This window comes from Haliotis rufescens, unplaced genomic scaffold (assembly GCF_023055435.1).
Source record: "Haliotis rufescens isolate VD_foot unplaced genomic scaffold, xgHalRufe1.0.p SCAF_1, whole genome shotgun sequence".
In the NCBI taxonomy this organism is placed as follows: domain Eukaryota; kingdom Metazoa; phylum Mollusca; class Gastropoda; order Lepetellida; family Haliotidae; genus Haliotis; species Haliotis rufescens.
Window position 1 is genome coordinate 74085762 of NW_025963779.1, and position 17159 is coordinate 74102920.

The 17159-nt window shown below is 42.4% G+C and overlaps 1 protein-coding gene across 1 annotated transcript; it reads left to right on the plus strand.

Moving 5' to 3' along the window:
- The first annotated feature begins 943 nt into the window (after window positions 1-943).
- LOC124139775 (solute carrier organic anion transporter family member 2B1-like) lies at window positions 944-13806 on the plus strand. The gene is made up of 10 exons (XM_048400776.1): window positions 944-1080; window positions 5842-6492; window positions 7061-7147; window positions 7364-7546; window positions 8121-8285; window positions 10103-10295; window positions 10683-10809; window positions 12000-12154; window positions 12612-12676; window positions 13288-13806. Exons 2-10 carry the CDS (start codon window positions 5847-5849, stop codon window positions 13566-13568), a joined length of 1902 nt encoding a protein of 633 aa, XP_048256733.1. The 5' UTR covers window positions 944-1080; window positions 5842-5846; the 3' UTR covers window positions 13569-13806.
- Window positions 13807-17159: the final 3353 nt, after the last annotated feature.

The following is a 17159-nucleotide window of genomic DNA, read 5'->3' on the forward strand; positions in this document are numbered from 1 at the left end:
GTTTCATATGAAGTCGTTGGCGTGTGTCCGTGTGAATGTGTTTCATATGAAGAGGTTGATGTGTGTCTGTGTGAATGTGTTTCATATAAAGTGGTTGGTGTGTGTCTGTGTGAAAGTGTTTCATATAAAGGACCCGTGAGGGTCCGGGGTAGAATAGGTCTACAGCAACCCATGCTTGCCGTAAAAGGCGACTATGCTTGTCGTATGAGGAGACTAACGGGATCGGGTGGCCAGGCTCGTTGACTTGGTTGATGCATGTCATCGACCCTAATTGCTTGGATCGATGCTCATGATATTAATCACTGGATTGTTCGGTCCAGACTCGATTATTTAGAGACCGCCGTCATATAGCTGGAATATTGCTGAGGGCGGCGTTAAACAAAAACCAACCAACCAAATCATATGAAGAAGTTAATGTATGTCTGTGTGAATGTGTTTCATATGAAGAGGTTGATGTGTGTCTGTGTCAAAAGTGTTTCATAGGAAGTCGTTGGTCTGTGTCTGTGTGAATGTGTTTCATATGAAGAGGTTGATGTGTGTCTGTGTGAATGTGTTTCATACAGAGAGGTTGGTGTGTGTGTAAAAGTATGACGTATGAACAGGGTGGTGTGTGTAAAAGTGTGTCATATAAACAGGGTGGTGTGTGTGTGTAAAAGTGTGTCATAGGAAGAGGATGGTGTGTGTCTTTGAAGGAGCGTCACAAATAGAGACAACTTCATGTCAGCGTGACAGTGTATGTATGTAGCACATATATGGAAGTGTGTGCCAGCATATAAACCGGTGCTTAAAATGCCAGTAACATATTAAATTTATGTTAACAGTGAAATTAACGTGTTATCTGATATATGTGGGTTGGAGAATATCTTTGTTCCCTGTGCACCATACGTTACAGTCTGACAGATATCTTGACCCCACTTTCTGATCCCCACACAAATTAGATGTAACACAAGCTGTCCGACGCATCTCACTGTGCCAGTTTTTGAACACCGGCGGCCGTCATTCAGATGTGTCTGTCACGTGATGCCGGAGTGATGTCTGCTTCAAGGAACCCGACTTCCATTTTTACTTAAACTCCATCAGGTGAGTTCGTATCTCATATCTCGCATTTTGAGCGTCAAATACTGTCAATTCATCATCGAAAGATTTTGTCTATGATGTACACTGTAAACATTATTTTTCAAGACATACCATTCAACACATATCAATGCATATAAGAGCGCCTCCGTGGTCTAGTGGTAGAGCGTCCGCCCGGAGACCAAAAGACGTTAAAAAATGGTACGTGTTGCTACCATCGGCTCGGCATTAATGGGCTAAAACAAGGACTGGTCGGCTCGGAGTCGTATACTGTGTGTGAGTGGGGTATTCATGTTAAAGTGCGGCATGGTATCTCAGTGGGCTAGCACTATAAATCGGCATCAGCCCGGACTAGTACAAGCAGCCACACACAAACGTACGCACATGTGCATGCACGTCGCCATATAAGTGCAATAATCTTGGACGCGACGTTAAACCCCATTTCGCCTCACCTCAGTGCATATAACTGATATTGACACCTGGGGTATACAATATGATGGGTATCAGCACATATATCTAGGGGTTTGAACCATGCTTATAATCTGTATTTGATGAAATATTAGAGATAATGGTAACATGTAACTCGTGTACAATTAGGTTCTAATACTCGTAGAACGTCCAATGGCTTACGAAACACCTTCATTTCCATGTTATGTTGTATCACTATACATGTTAATATACGTTCTGCCGTGTGTTGCTTTTTGCAATTGTCCTAGATTGTGCCCTGTTCTTGAAAGCAGGATCTATCCATTAAAGAAAGATATTATTACATCTTAAGAAATATTTTTCTAAAATATTCACGTATCCTCTTTGATGTGTTGACGCCAGTCTGCTGTAAGCTGTAGGACAACACGCCAAGCCACTGAAGTGATATTCAAAATGTCACTAAAAACTCCACGTGTGCTTCCAAGCGAAATATCCTTGCAACGAATACTCAGAAATATTTCATAAACCGACGGGCAAAATAAGTAAACATTTGAAAATTGGATTTGACAAAAACATTACTAACGGAGGTCTTTGAAAGGCATTTAGAAGTGCTACTCATAAGGAAGAGAATTTATGGATGTCAACTTCTTTATTATGAGGAACACAACGTTTCGGAGTATATGCTTACTCCTTCATTAAGTTCACCTGTATATGCTTACACCTTCATTAGGTTCACCTGTATATGCTTACTCCTTCATTAGGTTCACCTGTATATGCTTACTCCTTCATTAGGTTCACCTGTATATGCTTACTCCTTCATTAGGTTCACCTGTATATGCTTACTCCTTCATTAGGTTCACCTGTATATGCTTACTCCTTCATTAGGTTCACCTGTATGTGCTTACTCCTTCATTAGGTTCACCTGTATGTGCTTACTCCTTCATTAGGTTCACCTGTATATGCTTACACCTTCATTAGGTTCACCTGTATATGCTTACTCCTTCATTAGGTTCACCTGTATATGCTTACTCCTTCATTAGGTTCACCTGTATATGCTTACTCCTTCATTAGGTTCACCTGTATGTGCTTACTCCTTCATTAGGTTCACCTGTATATGCTTACTCCTTCATTAGGTTCACCTGTATATGCTTACTCCTTCATTAGGTTCACCTGTATATGCTTACACCTTCATTAGGTTCACCTGTATATGCTTACACCTTCATTAGGTTCACCTGTATATGATAACTCCTTCATTAGGTTCACCTGTATATGCTTACTCCTTCATTAGGTTCACCTGTATATGCTTACACCTTCATTAGGTTCACCTGTATATGCTTACTCCTTCATTAGGTTCACCTGTATATGATAACTCCTTCATTAGGTTCACCTGTATATGCTTACTCCTTCATTAGGTTCACCTGTATATGCTTACACCTTCATTAGGTTCACCTGTATATGCTTACACCTTCATTAGGTTCACCTGTATATGATAACTCCTTCATTAGGTTCACCTGTATATGCTTACTCCTTCATTAGGTTCACCTGTATGTGCTTACTCCTTCATTAGGTTCACCTGTATATGCTTACACCTTCATTAGGTTCACCTGTATATGATAACTCCTTCATTAGGTTCACCTGTATATGCTTACTCCTTCATTAGGTTCACCTGTATATGCTTACACCTTCATTAGGTTCACCTGTATATGCTTACACCTTCATTAGGTTCACCTGTATATGCTTACTCCTTCATTAGGTTCACCTGTATATGCTTACACCTTCATTAGGTTCACCTGTATATGCTTACACCTTCATTAGGTTCACCTGTATATGCTTACTCCTTCATTAGGTTCACCTGTATATGATAACTCCTTCATTAGGTTCACCTGTATATGCTTACTCCTTCATTAGGTTTACCTGTATGTGCTTACACCTTCATTAGGTTCACCTGTATATGCTTACACCTTCATTAGGTTCACCTGTATATGATAACTCCTTCATTAGGTTCACCTGTATATGCTTACTCCTTCATTAGGTTCACCTGTATATGCTTACACCTTCATTAGGTTCACCTGTATATGCTTACACCTTCATTAGGTTCACCTGTATATGCTTACTCCTTCATTAGGTTCACCTGTATATGCTTACACCTTCATTAGGTTCACCTGTATATGATAACTCCTTCATTAGGTTCACCTGTATATGCTTACACCTTCATTAGGTTCACCTGTATATGCTTACACCTTCATTAGGTTCACCTGTATATGCTTACACCTTCATTAGGTTCACCTGTATATGCTTACACCTTCATTAGGTTCACCTGTATATGCTTACTCCTTCATTAGGTTCACCTGTATATGCTTACTCCCTCATTAGGTTCACCTGTATATGCTTACACCTTCATTAGGTTCACCTGTATATGCTTACACCTTCATTAGGTTCACCTGTATATGCTTACTCCTTCATTAAGTTCACCTGTATATGCTTACACCTTCATTAGGTTCACCTGTATATGCTTACACCTTCATTAGGTTCACCTGTATATGCTTACACCTTCATTAGGTTCACCTGTATATGATAACTCCTTCATTAGGTTCACCTGTATATGCTTACACCTTCATTAGGTTCACCTGTATATGCTTACACCTTCATTAGGTTCACCTGTATATGCTTACACCTTCATTAGGTTCACCTGTATATGCTTACACCTTCATTAGGTTCACCTGTATATGCTTACACCTTCATTAGGTTCACCTGTATATGCTTACTCCTTCATTAGGTTCACCTGTATATGCTTACACCTTCATTAGGTTCACTAACGCAATCAAAGTGTTGTAAGGATGAAAACAGTCGCCGAAACATTGAAAACTAAAAGAAACACAACCATGGCTCCGTTTTTGGCGCCATCAAACTGTCGTTTGTCCAACAGTTTATATTCATGAATATTGCAGACATTGACTGGCTTCTCTCTGTCTCCATGTACTCAAACAGCTGCTGATGTGACGGCAAGCTAGAATATACGACGTCATTATACAATCTATGATCATAAGCATTCCGCGACAACTCAATTGTCTGTACCAAGCTTTTCCGCAAGAGGGGTGATTTCAATTTTCAAATCGCTAATTCCCCCTTATGTCGAGCAGTACACCGTTAGCCCCAGGTTATGGCGTCTACATTTCCCAGTTATTTCTAGAGCATGTACATATTATTTAATTTCAAGGAAAGAGACGTTTTGCTTACAACAAATCTTGCCAATCAAGTTTCACCTTTAATGGCCGGGTTGAGTACTTCCAGAAATGTTATGGCAGACATTGATGGGTATTTCCCTTATTTAGCAAGTCGCTTGTCAACGTGATGCGCGATCCTATCCTATGCTAAGTCCGTTACAGGGAGTTTCAGTACCTCCTAACTCAGGGATTACCTTTTCAGTGCAACCGGTTGAGCAGGAATAATAAGTTAAACCCTTTTCTCGAACACCTCGTGCCATCATTTGCCATTTTTTGCCAATATTTATATAAAATTGGATATGTTGATTCTCCTATGTGTACTTTCTGTACAAATCAACCTGAAACTATAATCCATATGTTGTGTCATTGTGAACATGTAAGAAAGATTTGGGAGAGACTGTATATCTGGTTCAAATCCGTTGTGGAAGGAACCATTGATTTAAACAGAGAAAATGTTTTGTTTGGATTTCAAGGCAAACACAACAACCCATTGAATATTGTACTTTTAATAACAAAACAAGTAATGTACAGACAATGTAGGAAAGGATTAAGGCCACATTTTGAACACATACAGCATGAGATAAAAAGTTATAACAATGTTACAAAGGTAATTTCATTCACAAATTGTAACTATGCAAACTTTTTTAGTTTTTGGTCTTCCTTCCACACTTTGTTAAAAACTGAACATAGATACACTGATACAGTACGTGGACTTTACAGGCTAGAATTCATTGTATGGAAAGATGTACATTTTTTGAAAACCATGTACCACAACTGTATTGGCATGATATGTATATATAGATGCTGTACCTGCTGAGTTGAATAAAGAGGGAAAATAAAAAATAAATAAAAATCATTTGCCATTTTCGTCAAATATCTGCAGATAGTCGAGGCCGAGACTTGATTCTCTGGCTTTGACGTTTTGAATTTGCAGAATAAAGATACAAACGAAATTGTTCAGACAAAGTAGTAGTCATGTCGTCATATCGAGTGTTACTTGTTTTCAAATTTGGAATAGAAAACAATAAAAAGTATTCATGCACAGTCTAGTAGGATCGAAACATGTTTCATCGAATGAGATTGCACGAGGTACAGATGTTTCCAATATGCTTTGCAGGCGCTATGTCCGACAGCAGAGAACCGACCAGTCTCGACCACAGTGGCGAGACCTACTGCGGCGTGGGGAGCTTCAGGCCACGTATTCTGCAGCCATGCAAGCATATCCTGTCGTTCTCTTTGGTTTATGGCTTCGCCGGACTTATCTCCCAGAGTCTCAATTTCTACATCAACTCTCAGGTCACAGCCCTTGAGAAGCAGTTCCAACTGGACAGCACCACCACCGGCATCATCCTCAGCTGCAACGACATCGGCTTCCTCTGCACGGTCCTACTAGTCAGCCATTTTGGAAGCAGTCGCCACATTCCCAGAATTCTGTCTGCGGCCTGCTTCCTGTTTGGTATTTCCGGTATTCTTGTGAGTCTGTGTCAGTTTGTCGACCCGTTCTACTTACCACAGCTATCAGATTCTGCTGTTGCCAATTCCTCTACGAAAGTGTTCACTGCTCCGTTGTGTCGGCATGGCAACGTGTCCGAGATGGAAGAATGCGGAGCCGATGTGATCCAGTCATCGTTGGGTCCTCGCTGGGTGGTGTGGATGCTGGGGGCGGGGATGGTGCTTCAGGGGATCGGAAAGTCACCCCGGACGTCCCTCTCTACAGCCTACATCGACAACAACAACCCTATCAAGACCAAAACAGGACTGTATCTGGGTATGTTCTATATCTTGAGTGAGTGAATGGTTGCGGAGATGTTATTTTACGCCGCAGTCGGAATTGTCTAGGTGGTGGCATGAGGAACAACATCCTTGGGACACGATGGCAAACAATCAGCCAGGTCATAGTATGTGGTTACCCGATTCTCAGTGGTAGTAGCCGAAATCCCCTTGGAAATTCAGACGTAGAGACATAATCACATTGTCGTCACCATTATATGTAACCATGGAAATATCAGATACAACTCGGGTACATGCAGCTCGTAGAATTATATCAAATCACCTGGTGTCATCACTATTTAATTATGATTCATAGACACATGCTCATCATACAGTCGGAATCTTAGAATCGCAGAGATTTCTTATGAATAAGAAATGAGTTTTGTCGCTTTTTTCTATTAATGATGCACATTAAACTGATTGTGAGCAAGTTATCACAACTTATATCCCATATATTGCATGCATGCTTATTGACATGTGATACATAAGAGAAAGAAGAGAACAAGAGAAACCTGAACCTTTTTATGTTTCATTCCTGAATATGTTTTGTTTGTGTTTTTACCTAGGTATAAGCACAACGATGATTGTGTTCGGACCGGCGCTTGCAACAGCACTAGGAGGTGTATTCCGACAGATTCCCGTGGATCTACAAGGTAAAGTATCAGTCATCAGTACAGCTCGACTAGAGCTCTGCCTACGAACAGGTTTCATTCATCGCAAAGGTTATCGGGTGTGGTTAGCACCACGCTTAGGTTCTTTTCCCGAAGATAGCACATAACATGTAGCGTATTTAACCATCTCTTAACCTTATAAGGCTCCCAAATAAAAGAAGCATAAAAACTCACTCGCCACACCATGCCTTATTCTAGAGACCTCTATGGCCCCAACACACCCGAAATGGATAGGCGCTTGGTGGATAGGGTTCCTGCTGTTTGGATGTCTGGGAGTTATTCTTGGACTTCCTCTGCTGTTATTTCCTAAACGCCTACAACCATCGTCAAGCACGGCTACTGCCGAGGACGCAAACAACTCAGTTATCCACAGCATCAAAGGTATGTCATATGCGCATATTGACCATTTTGACCAATGCACTAGGTACACACATTGTAAAACTAAATAGCGACATATTGGTATTGCTTGCAAAGAAATGCAAGATTCGTGTGGCGTTCGTATACACTTCTTTCAAAGTATTCATACTCTGGACCCGTTTGACACAGCGATCATTTAGACGATAGTGAGTGAGTGAGTGAGTGAGTTGGGTTTAACGCCTTTTAACAGGTCAGTATTCCAGATAGTGTCAACTTAATGTGGGGGAAAACCCGAAGTGGTGCAAGTCTCAGACGTTTATCACTTCACACACATTCAGCACGGGTATGCTGCTGACAAACCGGGATTCAAACCCACAGCCATAGGTTTCTGACGTGCCCAAGGGACGCAACTTCGCACAGCGAACTGCGGCACCTTAGACGACTGGGCCACCCGTTGCCCCTACAACGATAGTACTTTAACATAGGATTACTGTAGTGGCAATGCTACGATCGCTTTGTTAAACGGCCCTAAGAGCCATACAATTATGTACATTGACGTAATGCTTTTTCTACTACACCCCCTGTCACCGCTGTGCAGATCTGCCCCGGTCCGTGTTGCGAGTGGTGCGGAGGCCCGTGTACACGCTTTGCGTCACTGGGCTCATGTTCCTCATCTTCGTTGTGGCCGGAACAGAGTCCTTCAGCTCCAAGTACGTGGAGAAGCAGTTCATGGTGCCGGGATACAAGACCAACATAATACTGGGTAGGCCAACATCATTCCAGGTAGGTGAACATCATACTGGTTAGGCGAACACCATACTGGGTAGGTCAACATCATACTGGGTACGTTAACATCATACTGGGTAGGTCAACATCATACTGGTTAGGCAAACATCATAGTGAGTAGGTTAACATCTTATGGCGGTAGGTCAACATCATACTGGGTAGGTTAACATCACACTGGGTAGGTCAACATCATACAGGATAGGTTAACATCATGCTGGCTAGGTTAACATCATACTTGGTAGATCAACATCATACTCGGTAGGTTAACATCATACTGGGTTGGTTAACACCACGCTGGGTATGTCAACATCATACAGGATAGGTCAACATCATACTGAGTTGGTCAACATCATGCTGGGTATGTCAACATCATACTGGTTACGTTAACATCATACTGGGTTGGTCAACATCATACTGGGTAGGTCAACACCATAGTGGCTAGGCTAACATTACACTGTGTAGGCCAACATTATACTGGGTAGGTCAACATTATACTGAGTAGGTCAACATCATACTGGGTATTTCAACACCATACTGGATAGGTTAACATCATACTTGGTTGGTCAACATCACACTGGGTAGGTCAACATCATACAGGATAGGTTAACATCATGCTGGCTAGGTTAACATCATACTTGGTAGATCAACATCATACTCGGTAGGTTAACATCATACTGGGTTGGTTAACACCACGCTGGGTATGTCAACATCATACAGGATAGGTCAACATCATACTGAGTTGGTCAACATCATGCTGGGTATGTCAACATCATACTGGTTACGTTAACATCATACTGGGTTGGTCAACATCATACTGGGTAGGTCAACACCATAGTGGCTAGGCTAACATTACACTGTGTAGGCCAACATTATACTGAGTAGGTCAACATCATACTGGGTATTTCAACACCATACTGGATAGGTTAACATCATACTTGGTTGGTCAACATCATACTGGGTTGGTCAACATCATACTGGGTAGGTCAACATTATACTGAGTAGGTCAACATCATACTGGGTATTTCAACACCATACTGGATAGGTTAACATCATACTTGGTTGGTCAAACATCATACTGGGTTGGTCAACATCATACTGGGTAGGTCAACACCATAGTGGCCAGGCTAACATTACACTGTGTAGGCCAACATTACACTGTGTAGGCCAACATTATACTGGGTAGGTCAACATTATACTGAGTAGGTCAACATCATACTGGGTATTTCAACACCATACTTGATAGGTTAACATCATACTGGGTAGGTCAACATTATACTGAGTAGGTCAACATCATACTGGGTATTTCAACACCATACTGGATAGGTTAACATCATACTTGGTTGGTCAACATCATACTGGGTAGGTCAACATCATACTGGATACGTTAACACCATGCTTGGTAGGTCAACATCATACTGAGTAGGCTAACATCATACTGGGTAGATCGACGTCATAGTGGGTATACAACGTTACACAGCTACCCACATGAACTTTCATCTACACAACAGCATACACAGTGGTTACATTAGCAGCCGCCACGAGTTATCAACACTACAGCTATATGGCGGCGGCCATGGGGTAGTCGGGCAAGGACCAAGCAAACGATCCATGCGATACGCTGACACACATTCGGTTGGCCAGGCTACTAGGTCTGTGTGTCAAAAGTACGTTTATATAACACCATTCGCCTTCGTGAATTATCCTACACAATTGACATTTACATTTAAACCTACTAAAACTGTGTTTGAACGTCACACGTGCTTCCCGTTGAATATACGTCATCATCTACCCTAGGTGTGCAGAAGTTGGTGTCGGTGACGATAGGGACGTTTACAGGGGGATTCCTGACATCACGGCTCAAGTTGACCCGGCTTGGGTGCAGCAGGATGATCCTGACATCGGTGTGTCTTTCGTGTTTCTTCAACTGTCTGGACTTCTTCCTTGGATGTGAAACTCCCCACATACGTGGCTTCAGTTCTGGAGAAGAGTAAGACTGATGTTAATGTCCTCATCACCTTCATTCAGACTTCACGATTGGAATAGGTCTTCACCAACCCATGCTTGCCGTAAAAGGCGACTATGCGTGCCGTAAAAGGCGACTATGCTTGTCGTAAAAGGCGACTAACGAGATCGGATGGTCAGGCTCGCTGACTTGGTTCATGCGTGTCATCGTAACCCGGTCACCTAGATCGATGCTCATGATGTCAATCACTGGATTGTCTGGTCCAGAATCGATTATTTACAGACCGCCGTCATACAGCTGCAATATTGCTGAGTGCGGCGTTAAACAAAAAAAGAGAGGAAAAGTTCATTGAGAAGGATGAGAAACTGATGCTAATGTCCTCTTTCCTACGATGTTGTTTATACTGTTTAGGGACGTTGTGTTTGAGGACGGCATCACTGCATGCACGTGCGACACCACCAACTACTTCCCAGTGTGTGGAGACAACATCACCTACTTCTCCCCCTGCTTTGCCGGTTGTACCAACCAGTCCCAGTCGGTGAGATCATAGCCGTGTTCCATGCATTAGATTCGCTGTAATAAACCCTTCTACTATGACACTCAAGAACCATGTTATGTCCTTCTAAGTAGTGCCCATGAAGATCCGGGGTAGAATAGGTCTTCAGCAATCCATGCTTGCCTTAAAAGGTGAGTATGCTTGTCGTAAAAGGCGACTAACGGGATCGGGTGGTCAGGCTCGTTGACTTGGTTGATGCATGTCATCGATCCCAATTGCGTGGATCGATGCTCATGATGTTAATCACTGGATTGTCTGGTCCAGACTCGATTATTTAGAGACCGCCGTCATATAGCTGGAATATTGCTGAGTGCGGCGTTAAACAACCAACCAACCAACCAACCAACCAACCTTCCAAGTATACCAGTGGAAACACTAGGAATGTGGGTTACTCAAAGCTTACATATGACTCTTCTTTCCTTTCTTTTCACTTACAGATACGGGGCGGTCGGGTAGCCTAGTGGTTAAAGCGTTCGCTCGTCACGCCGAAGACCCGGGTTCGATTCCCGACATGGGCACAATGTGTGAAGCCCATTTCTGGTGTCCCCCGCCGTGATATTGCTGGAATAGTGCTAAAAGCGGCGTAAAACCATACTCACTCACTCACTTACAGATACAAATCTTTACGATATGCCTTATTAGGCGAGGTGAGATAGAGTTTAAAGTCGCGTTCAAGATTACTGCACTTATATAGCGATGTGCATGCACGTGTGTGTGAAGCTGCCTGTACCTGTCCTGACCCCACTCAGACACATTATACTCCGAGCCGACTATTCCTTGTATTATCCGCTTGATATCGAACGCCAGGCATGGTAACAACAAGTACCTTCGTCAATTGGTGTGACGCGGTCGAGTATCGAACCACAGACCTTCAGCTCTCCGGGTAAACGCTCTATCCACTACACCACGGACGCCTCCCTGAGGCGCTGACGGTAGTAATTGGACGCCCATGAGTTGTTGGTTTATACAAACTGGCATCCAACCTGCATCATTTTCGGTTTCCCTCCACCGTTAGGTCGATACGCTGTGGTATTCCTGTTCAGGGTGGCGTTAGCCCCTACTCCTTCAATCCTGTGAAGGAACTTTTAGATAAAAGATATCAAGTAAGGTTCGCGTTAATGTAATTTATTATAGGTAAATTTAGAATGTAACTCTAATTTCTTCTGCACCAGCTTTATGGTGGCTGTAGCAAGGTGACCAGTGGTCAGACGACAGCTGGGATGTGTGCTACCGACTGCCCCTACCTCTACTACTACATCGCCGTCGACATGGCCATGAGACTGTGCGGCACGCTGTCTATTATGCCAATGTATATGCTGCAGATCAGGTAATCTACATAAATGATGCGCCGGAGTCTTCACGTTTCCACGGGAGTGGAGGGCTAGCCTAGTGGTTAAAGCGTTCGCTCGTCACGCCGAAGACCCGGGTTCGAGTCCCGACATGGGTACAATGTGTGAAGCCCATTTCTGGTGTTCCCCGCCGTGATATTGCTGGAATATTGCTAAAAGCGGCGTAAGACCATACTATCCCAGACGAGTATCAGACATCATGCTGAACGGCAGTTACAGCATGACAAGTACTGTCATGTTTTTTGTCACGACTCATGGCCAAACGCCATACTGATTGCACTAAGTCTGGACGCCAGGACTGGGTTCCTGGCACTTGTGTGTGATTACCAATATCGGAAGAGTAACTATGTCTGGTTAGTATGCCTGTCCAGTCAAGATGACGTCATTTATGGCTAAATGAGTATGTAATAATGCAATATTTGTTCTTTTCTTCAGGAGTGTTGACGAGCGAGACAAAGCTATGGCGGTTGGCCTGCTGTCCTTCCTGGCGTCTCTCTTAGGTTGGTAATGAACACACCCGTTGCAGCTCCTGTCAATCACGTACATTGTTTTAGAAGGCGGCCGAGCATGCAGGGGTACTGGATAATGGGAACCTTTTCAAAATTGTTTGAATCCGTATCAGATGTTAAAAATTAAAATGACAAAACATCAATAATCCCTTACATTACATGCATACGCGGATCCTGAGGGGTGAGCAGATGTGTAGTGAGTGAGTGAGTGGGTGAGTATGGTTTACGCCGCGTTTAACAATATTCCAGCAATATCCCTGCGGGGGAAACGAGAATTGGGCTTTACACCTTGTACCCATATCGGGAATTGAACCCGGGTCTTCGGCATGACGAGCGAACGCTTTAACCACTGGGCTAAACGACCGCCCCTAGAGGTGTAGAGACAGGCGGGGTTGCGCATCCCCGGTTTTCTGTAGTATGATCATGTAAGGGTATAACATATATAATATATACAATGTAATAAACCGAATTTACCATTTAAGTAACCCCTCTGTTTTAAGAAAACTGCATGTTTCCGCGCTTGACATCTGCACCATTTTTCAATTTTGAAATTATGTATTTGTTACCCACTTTTAAATTATGAAGGTATGTACTTGTTGCAGGGTTCTTGCCTGCACCCATCATCGCTGGCAATGTGATCGATAGCACCTGCCTCATCTGGGATGTCACGTGCGGCGTGAGGGGGTCATGTGCACAGTATGACCTGACATCACTGAGATTGAGGCTCAAGGCTCTAGAGGTCAGCGGTAAGGTCATGGCGATCACCTTCTTCCTGATCACCCTGCTTGTACTGAGACGCGAGGAAAGGAACGCTGAAACATATGGTACAAAAGAAGAGAAACCACAGAACTCGAACAACACGATACAAGCAACCAAATTTTGACATACACTGTGAAAAGGAATATTAATAAAATATGATTCAAGCTTATTGTCAATTTTTAAGATTCGATATGTTGAACATTTAGATGAATTTGCAATACCCGCGTTTCAAGTTTGCCAATTTATATTATGTTGTTAAAGGGTTACTTTTAACCAGGAGGATGATACGAAACTCTGTGTCAACCAAACATAGCTCAGGCCAGTTTGATCTAAGATAGTTTGAACAAACATGGGCCTTTGTACATTCTACTATTGGTAATTGTATCTTTATACATGAACATGTATAAAATATGAGACAGTTTACTGCATTTTGCAGACAAAATATTCGACCAAAGTTTTAATATCTATAAGAAGGGAAGTTCTACCAAGCTCGCCATAAAACATTAAGAGTGGTGTATTTTTTAACTGGGATCAGGGTTCTTAGACAATGTATATATGGACTTTTTTCTAATCATCTTTTAAATTTATATTTTCAAAACTCCAAACTTCACATCCACAAGAGAATAGGTTTACCATTGTATCATAGATAAAGTTGACGTTGAAGTGAAAGGTTATGTATGCGTGATTAATGTAGAACATGGCTTTGGTAGCTTGATCACATAGGCCTTTTAATGACTTTGTGATATTGTTTTTTTTCTGGAAATGAAACCCAAAATACTTATACTCGACAGCAAATTCTAGATCAGTTCCATAGAAACATATATGCTTTCTTTTGTCAGATTACAATATTGTTAATACTTTCTGTCCATCGTATTTAACATTAACACCCAAAATATCAACCATTAATAGATATGAGTTACGAAATGAGAACAATATCAATATGCCGCATGCTACATACCAGCATTCATTTATACCTTCTTCATTCAAACTATGGAATGAGTTACCCCCTGAATACACAAGTGCAACATCATTGTCAAATTTTAAACAGATGATTAAAACAACAACTGCAGCTCCACCTCCGAAGATTTTATATACGCGTATAAGACACTCTTAAAGTTCCTAAATGCAGATATTTTCAAAGTACATTTGTCGGATACTTTGGCCTGCTCTTGTGGAAATCAATGGGAAAACAATATACACTTCTTTCTTGATTGTCCCAATTACACTATTCCCAGAAATATCATGTTCGCTAACATTATAACAGCTGGATGTACATGTACAATACAAAATAGTCTCTACGGTGATGAATCTCTAGCTAAAAGTCACCACAGCGTTCAAAAATATATACTGTCGACTAATAGGTTTGAGTAACTCTTTATCATAAGTATAGAATACCGCTCTGCGACCACATACACACACACGCACGCACGCACGCACGCACACACACACACACACACGGGCCTGCAGGTCGCTGTAAGTGTAATAATCTTGAGCACGACGTTAAACCCCATTTCACCTCGCCTCGACAACGAGAGAGGTTTTCGACAAGGAGATCCAAATTCCCCATATTTGTTTCTTTTGAAGGCTGAAATACTAGGGATAATGGTAAGAAATATTAAGAACTATTTCTAGATGGGATTCGAACCTACAATCATAGGTTTCTGGCGTAGCCAAGTAATGCAACTCTGCACAGCGAATTGCGGCCCCTTAGACGACTGGGCCACCCGTACACACTGGAGTACGTAGTAGTAAATGTGTACAAGTTCTTTACACTTGAAAGAGAAAGTGGGAAACCATTTATTAGTTTAGATGGGGTGTATTACCGAACTGCACAAGCCCTGGGGGCTTTCATACCGACAGGTCTACGGTATTATAAATAAAAAAAGAAGGTAAAGGGTGGTCTAAAAAAAAATACCAGGACGTAAAAAAATACTAGACAGCTTTGATACAGGGGTGGTTAGGCGTACAGTGTGGGCATTTATGAGCAGAAGGTATCCCCGACATGTAGTAGAATTTTGGAGGAAAATAAGGACACAATTTATGTTCCCCGGACTACATTAATGTTTGCTGTTCGCGACATACACTGCTCCTGGCCATGACCGAGCATTTGTCAGGGGAAAATAATCCACCCTGTCTATGAGGTCACATTATCTCTGCACCATTCATGACTATCGCAGTCAGGGCTTCCAGATAATTTACCTTGATGAAACCTTGGTGAATAAGAATCATTCCACTGACTACATGTGGCTACCGTCAGATGGACGAAATGCACCCATGGTTCCATCGGGTGAAGGTTAATGTGTCATTGTTGTGTACGCCGGAACCTGTGATCTGGGTCTTGTTAGTGGATGTAAGCTAGTTTTCGAGGTAAAAAGCAAACTGGTGATTATCATTAGGAAATGAATGTTGATAATAATAATAGGCCATTTATTTTGCGCATCTTTCCACACCACTCCCTGGAGAGTATACAAATCAATCTGCCTGTGAGGCGCTAGAATGTAAACAACCACCATCTCATCCTACCGGGTACCCATTCACTGCTGGATGAACAGAGGCACATTTCGAAAAAAGTCACTTGCCCAAGGAGAGTGCTTCAGTGTGGGGCAGGACCGAAGCCCTAGAAACTCTCAGGAGCCGGGCTGCCGAAACGCGGTCACCCATGCAAGGACTCGCTGAGACCGACGTTGCTTAACTTCACCTGGGGCGGTCGGGTAGCCTAGTGGTTAAAGCGTTCGCTCGTCACGCCGAAGACCCGTGTTCGATTCCCGACATGGGTACAATGTGTGAAGCCCATTTCTGGTGTCCCCCGCCGTGATATTGCTGGAATATTGCTAAAAGCGGCGTAAAACCATACTCACTCACTCACTCACTTAACTTAACCTGATTTGTGGCCTATGCCCTGGGCACAGGACCACTTGCCACCATGTGTTTATAGACACGTGGTCACACATGCAAGGACTCTCCGCGACCGACGTTGCTTTACTTCACCTGATTTGTGACCTATGCGCTGTGCACATGACCACGTGCCACCATGTGACTGGATGGAACATCAGCTACTGCCCAGTCTAAACAACCCCAGTTTCATTGTCATGGATAACGCCAGTTATCATAACGTCTTGGAACCAGATACTGTCGCGCCTACCATGAGTAGTCTGAAGGCGACCATGCAGTAATATCTGCCGTCATACCTTCTGAAACCAAAGTTCATCTAATTGAGACAATTCACTTAAACAAGAAACCGCTAAGTAGAGTACATCCTAAAAAAAACAATAATGTTTTCGTAAAAACAACACTTTGGTTATATCAATGTTTATTCTGTTTGCGGAGTAGATGTCATCAAAGTCCTCACCCAAGCAATGGTAATACTACCGGATCTCCATTATGTGATTTCTAGTTTTTGGATGACATAGTGTTCTCAGTAACCGTAATGTGGAAATATATAGTTGATTGGTTTTATATTCAAGTTCGTATTTCCGCTATTCAAAGTGTGCAGTGAGGCCGTCTTATCGACAGTCATTTCTGAGACATAAATGCAAAGTTTAATTAATTAAGTCTACTCTAATTTTTTGCATTTATAAGTTATAGAACACCCACAATTATAAGATTGAATTTCTACAAAACAATCAGCCATGACTAATTAATTAAGTATATACTTCGATTTTAACCTGATTTATTGAGAGCGTATTGCCATGATCTGCTCGCGCTTTCGGCGTGA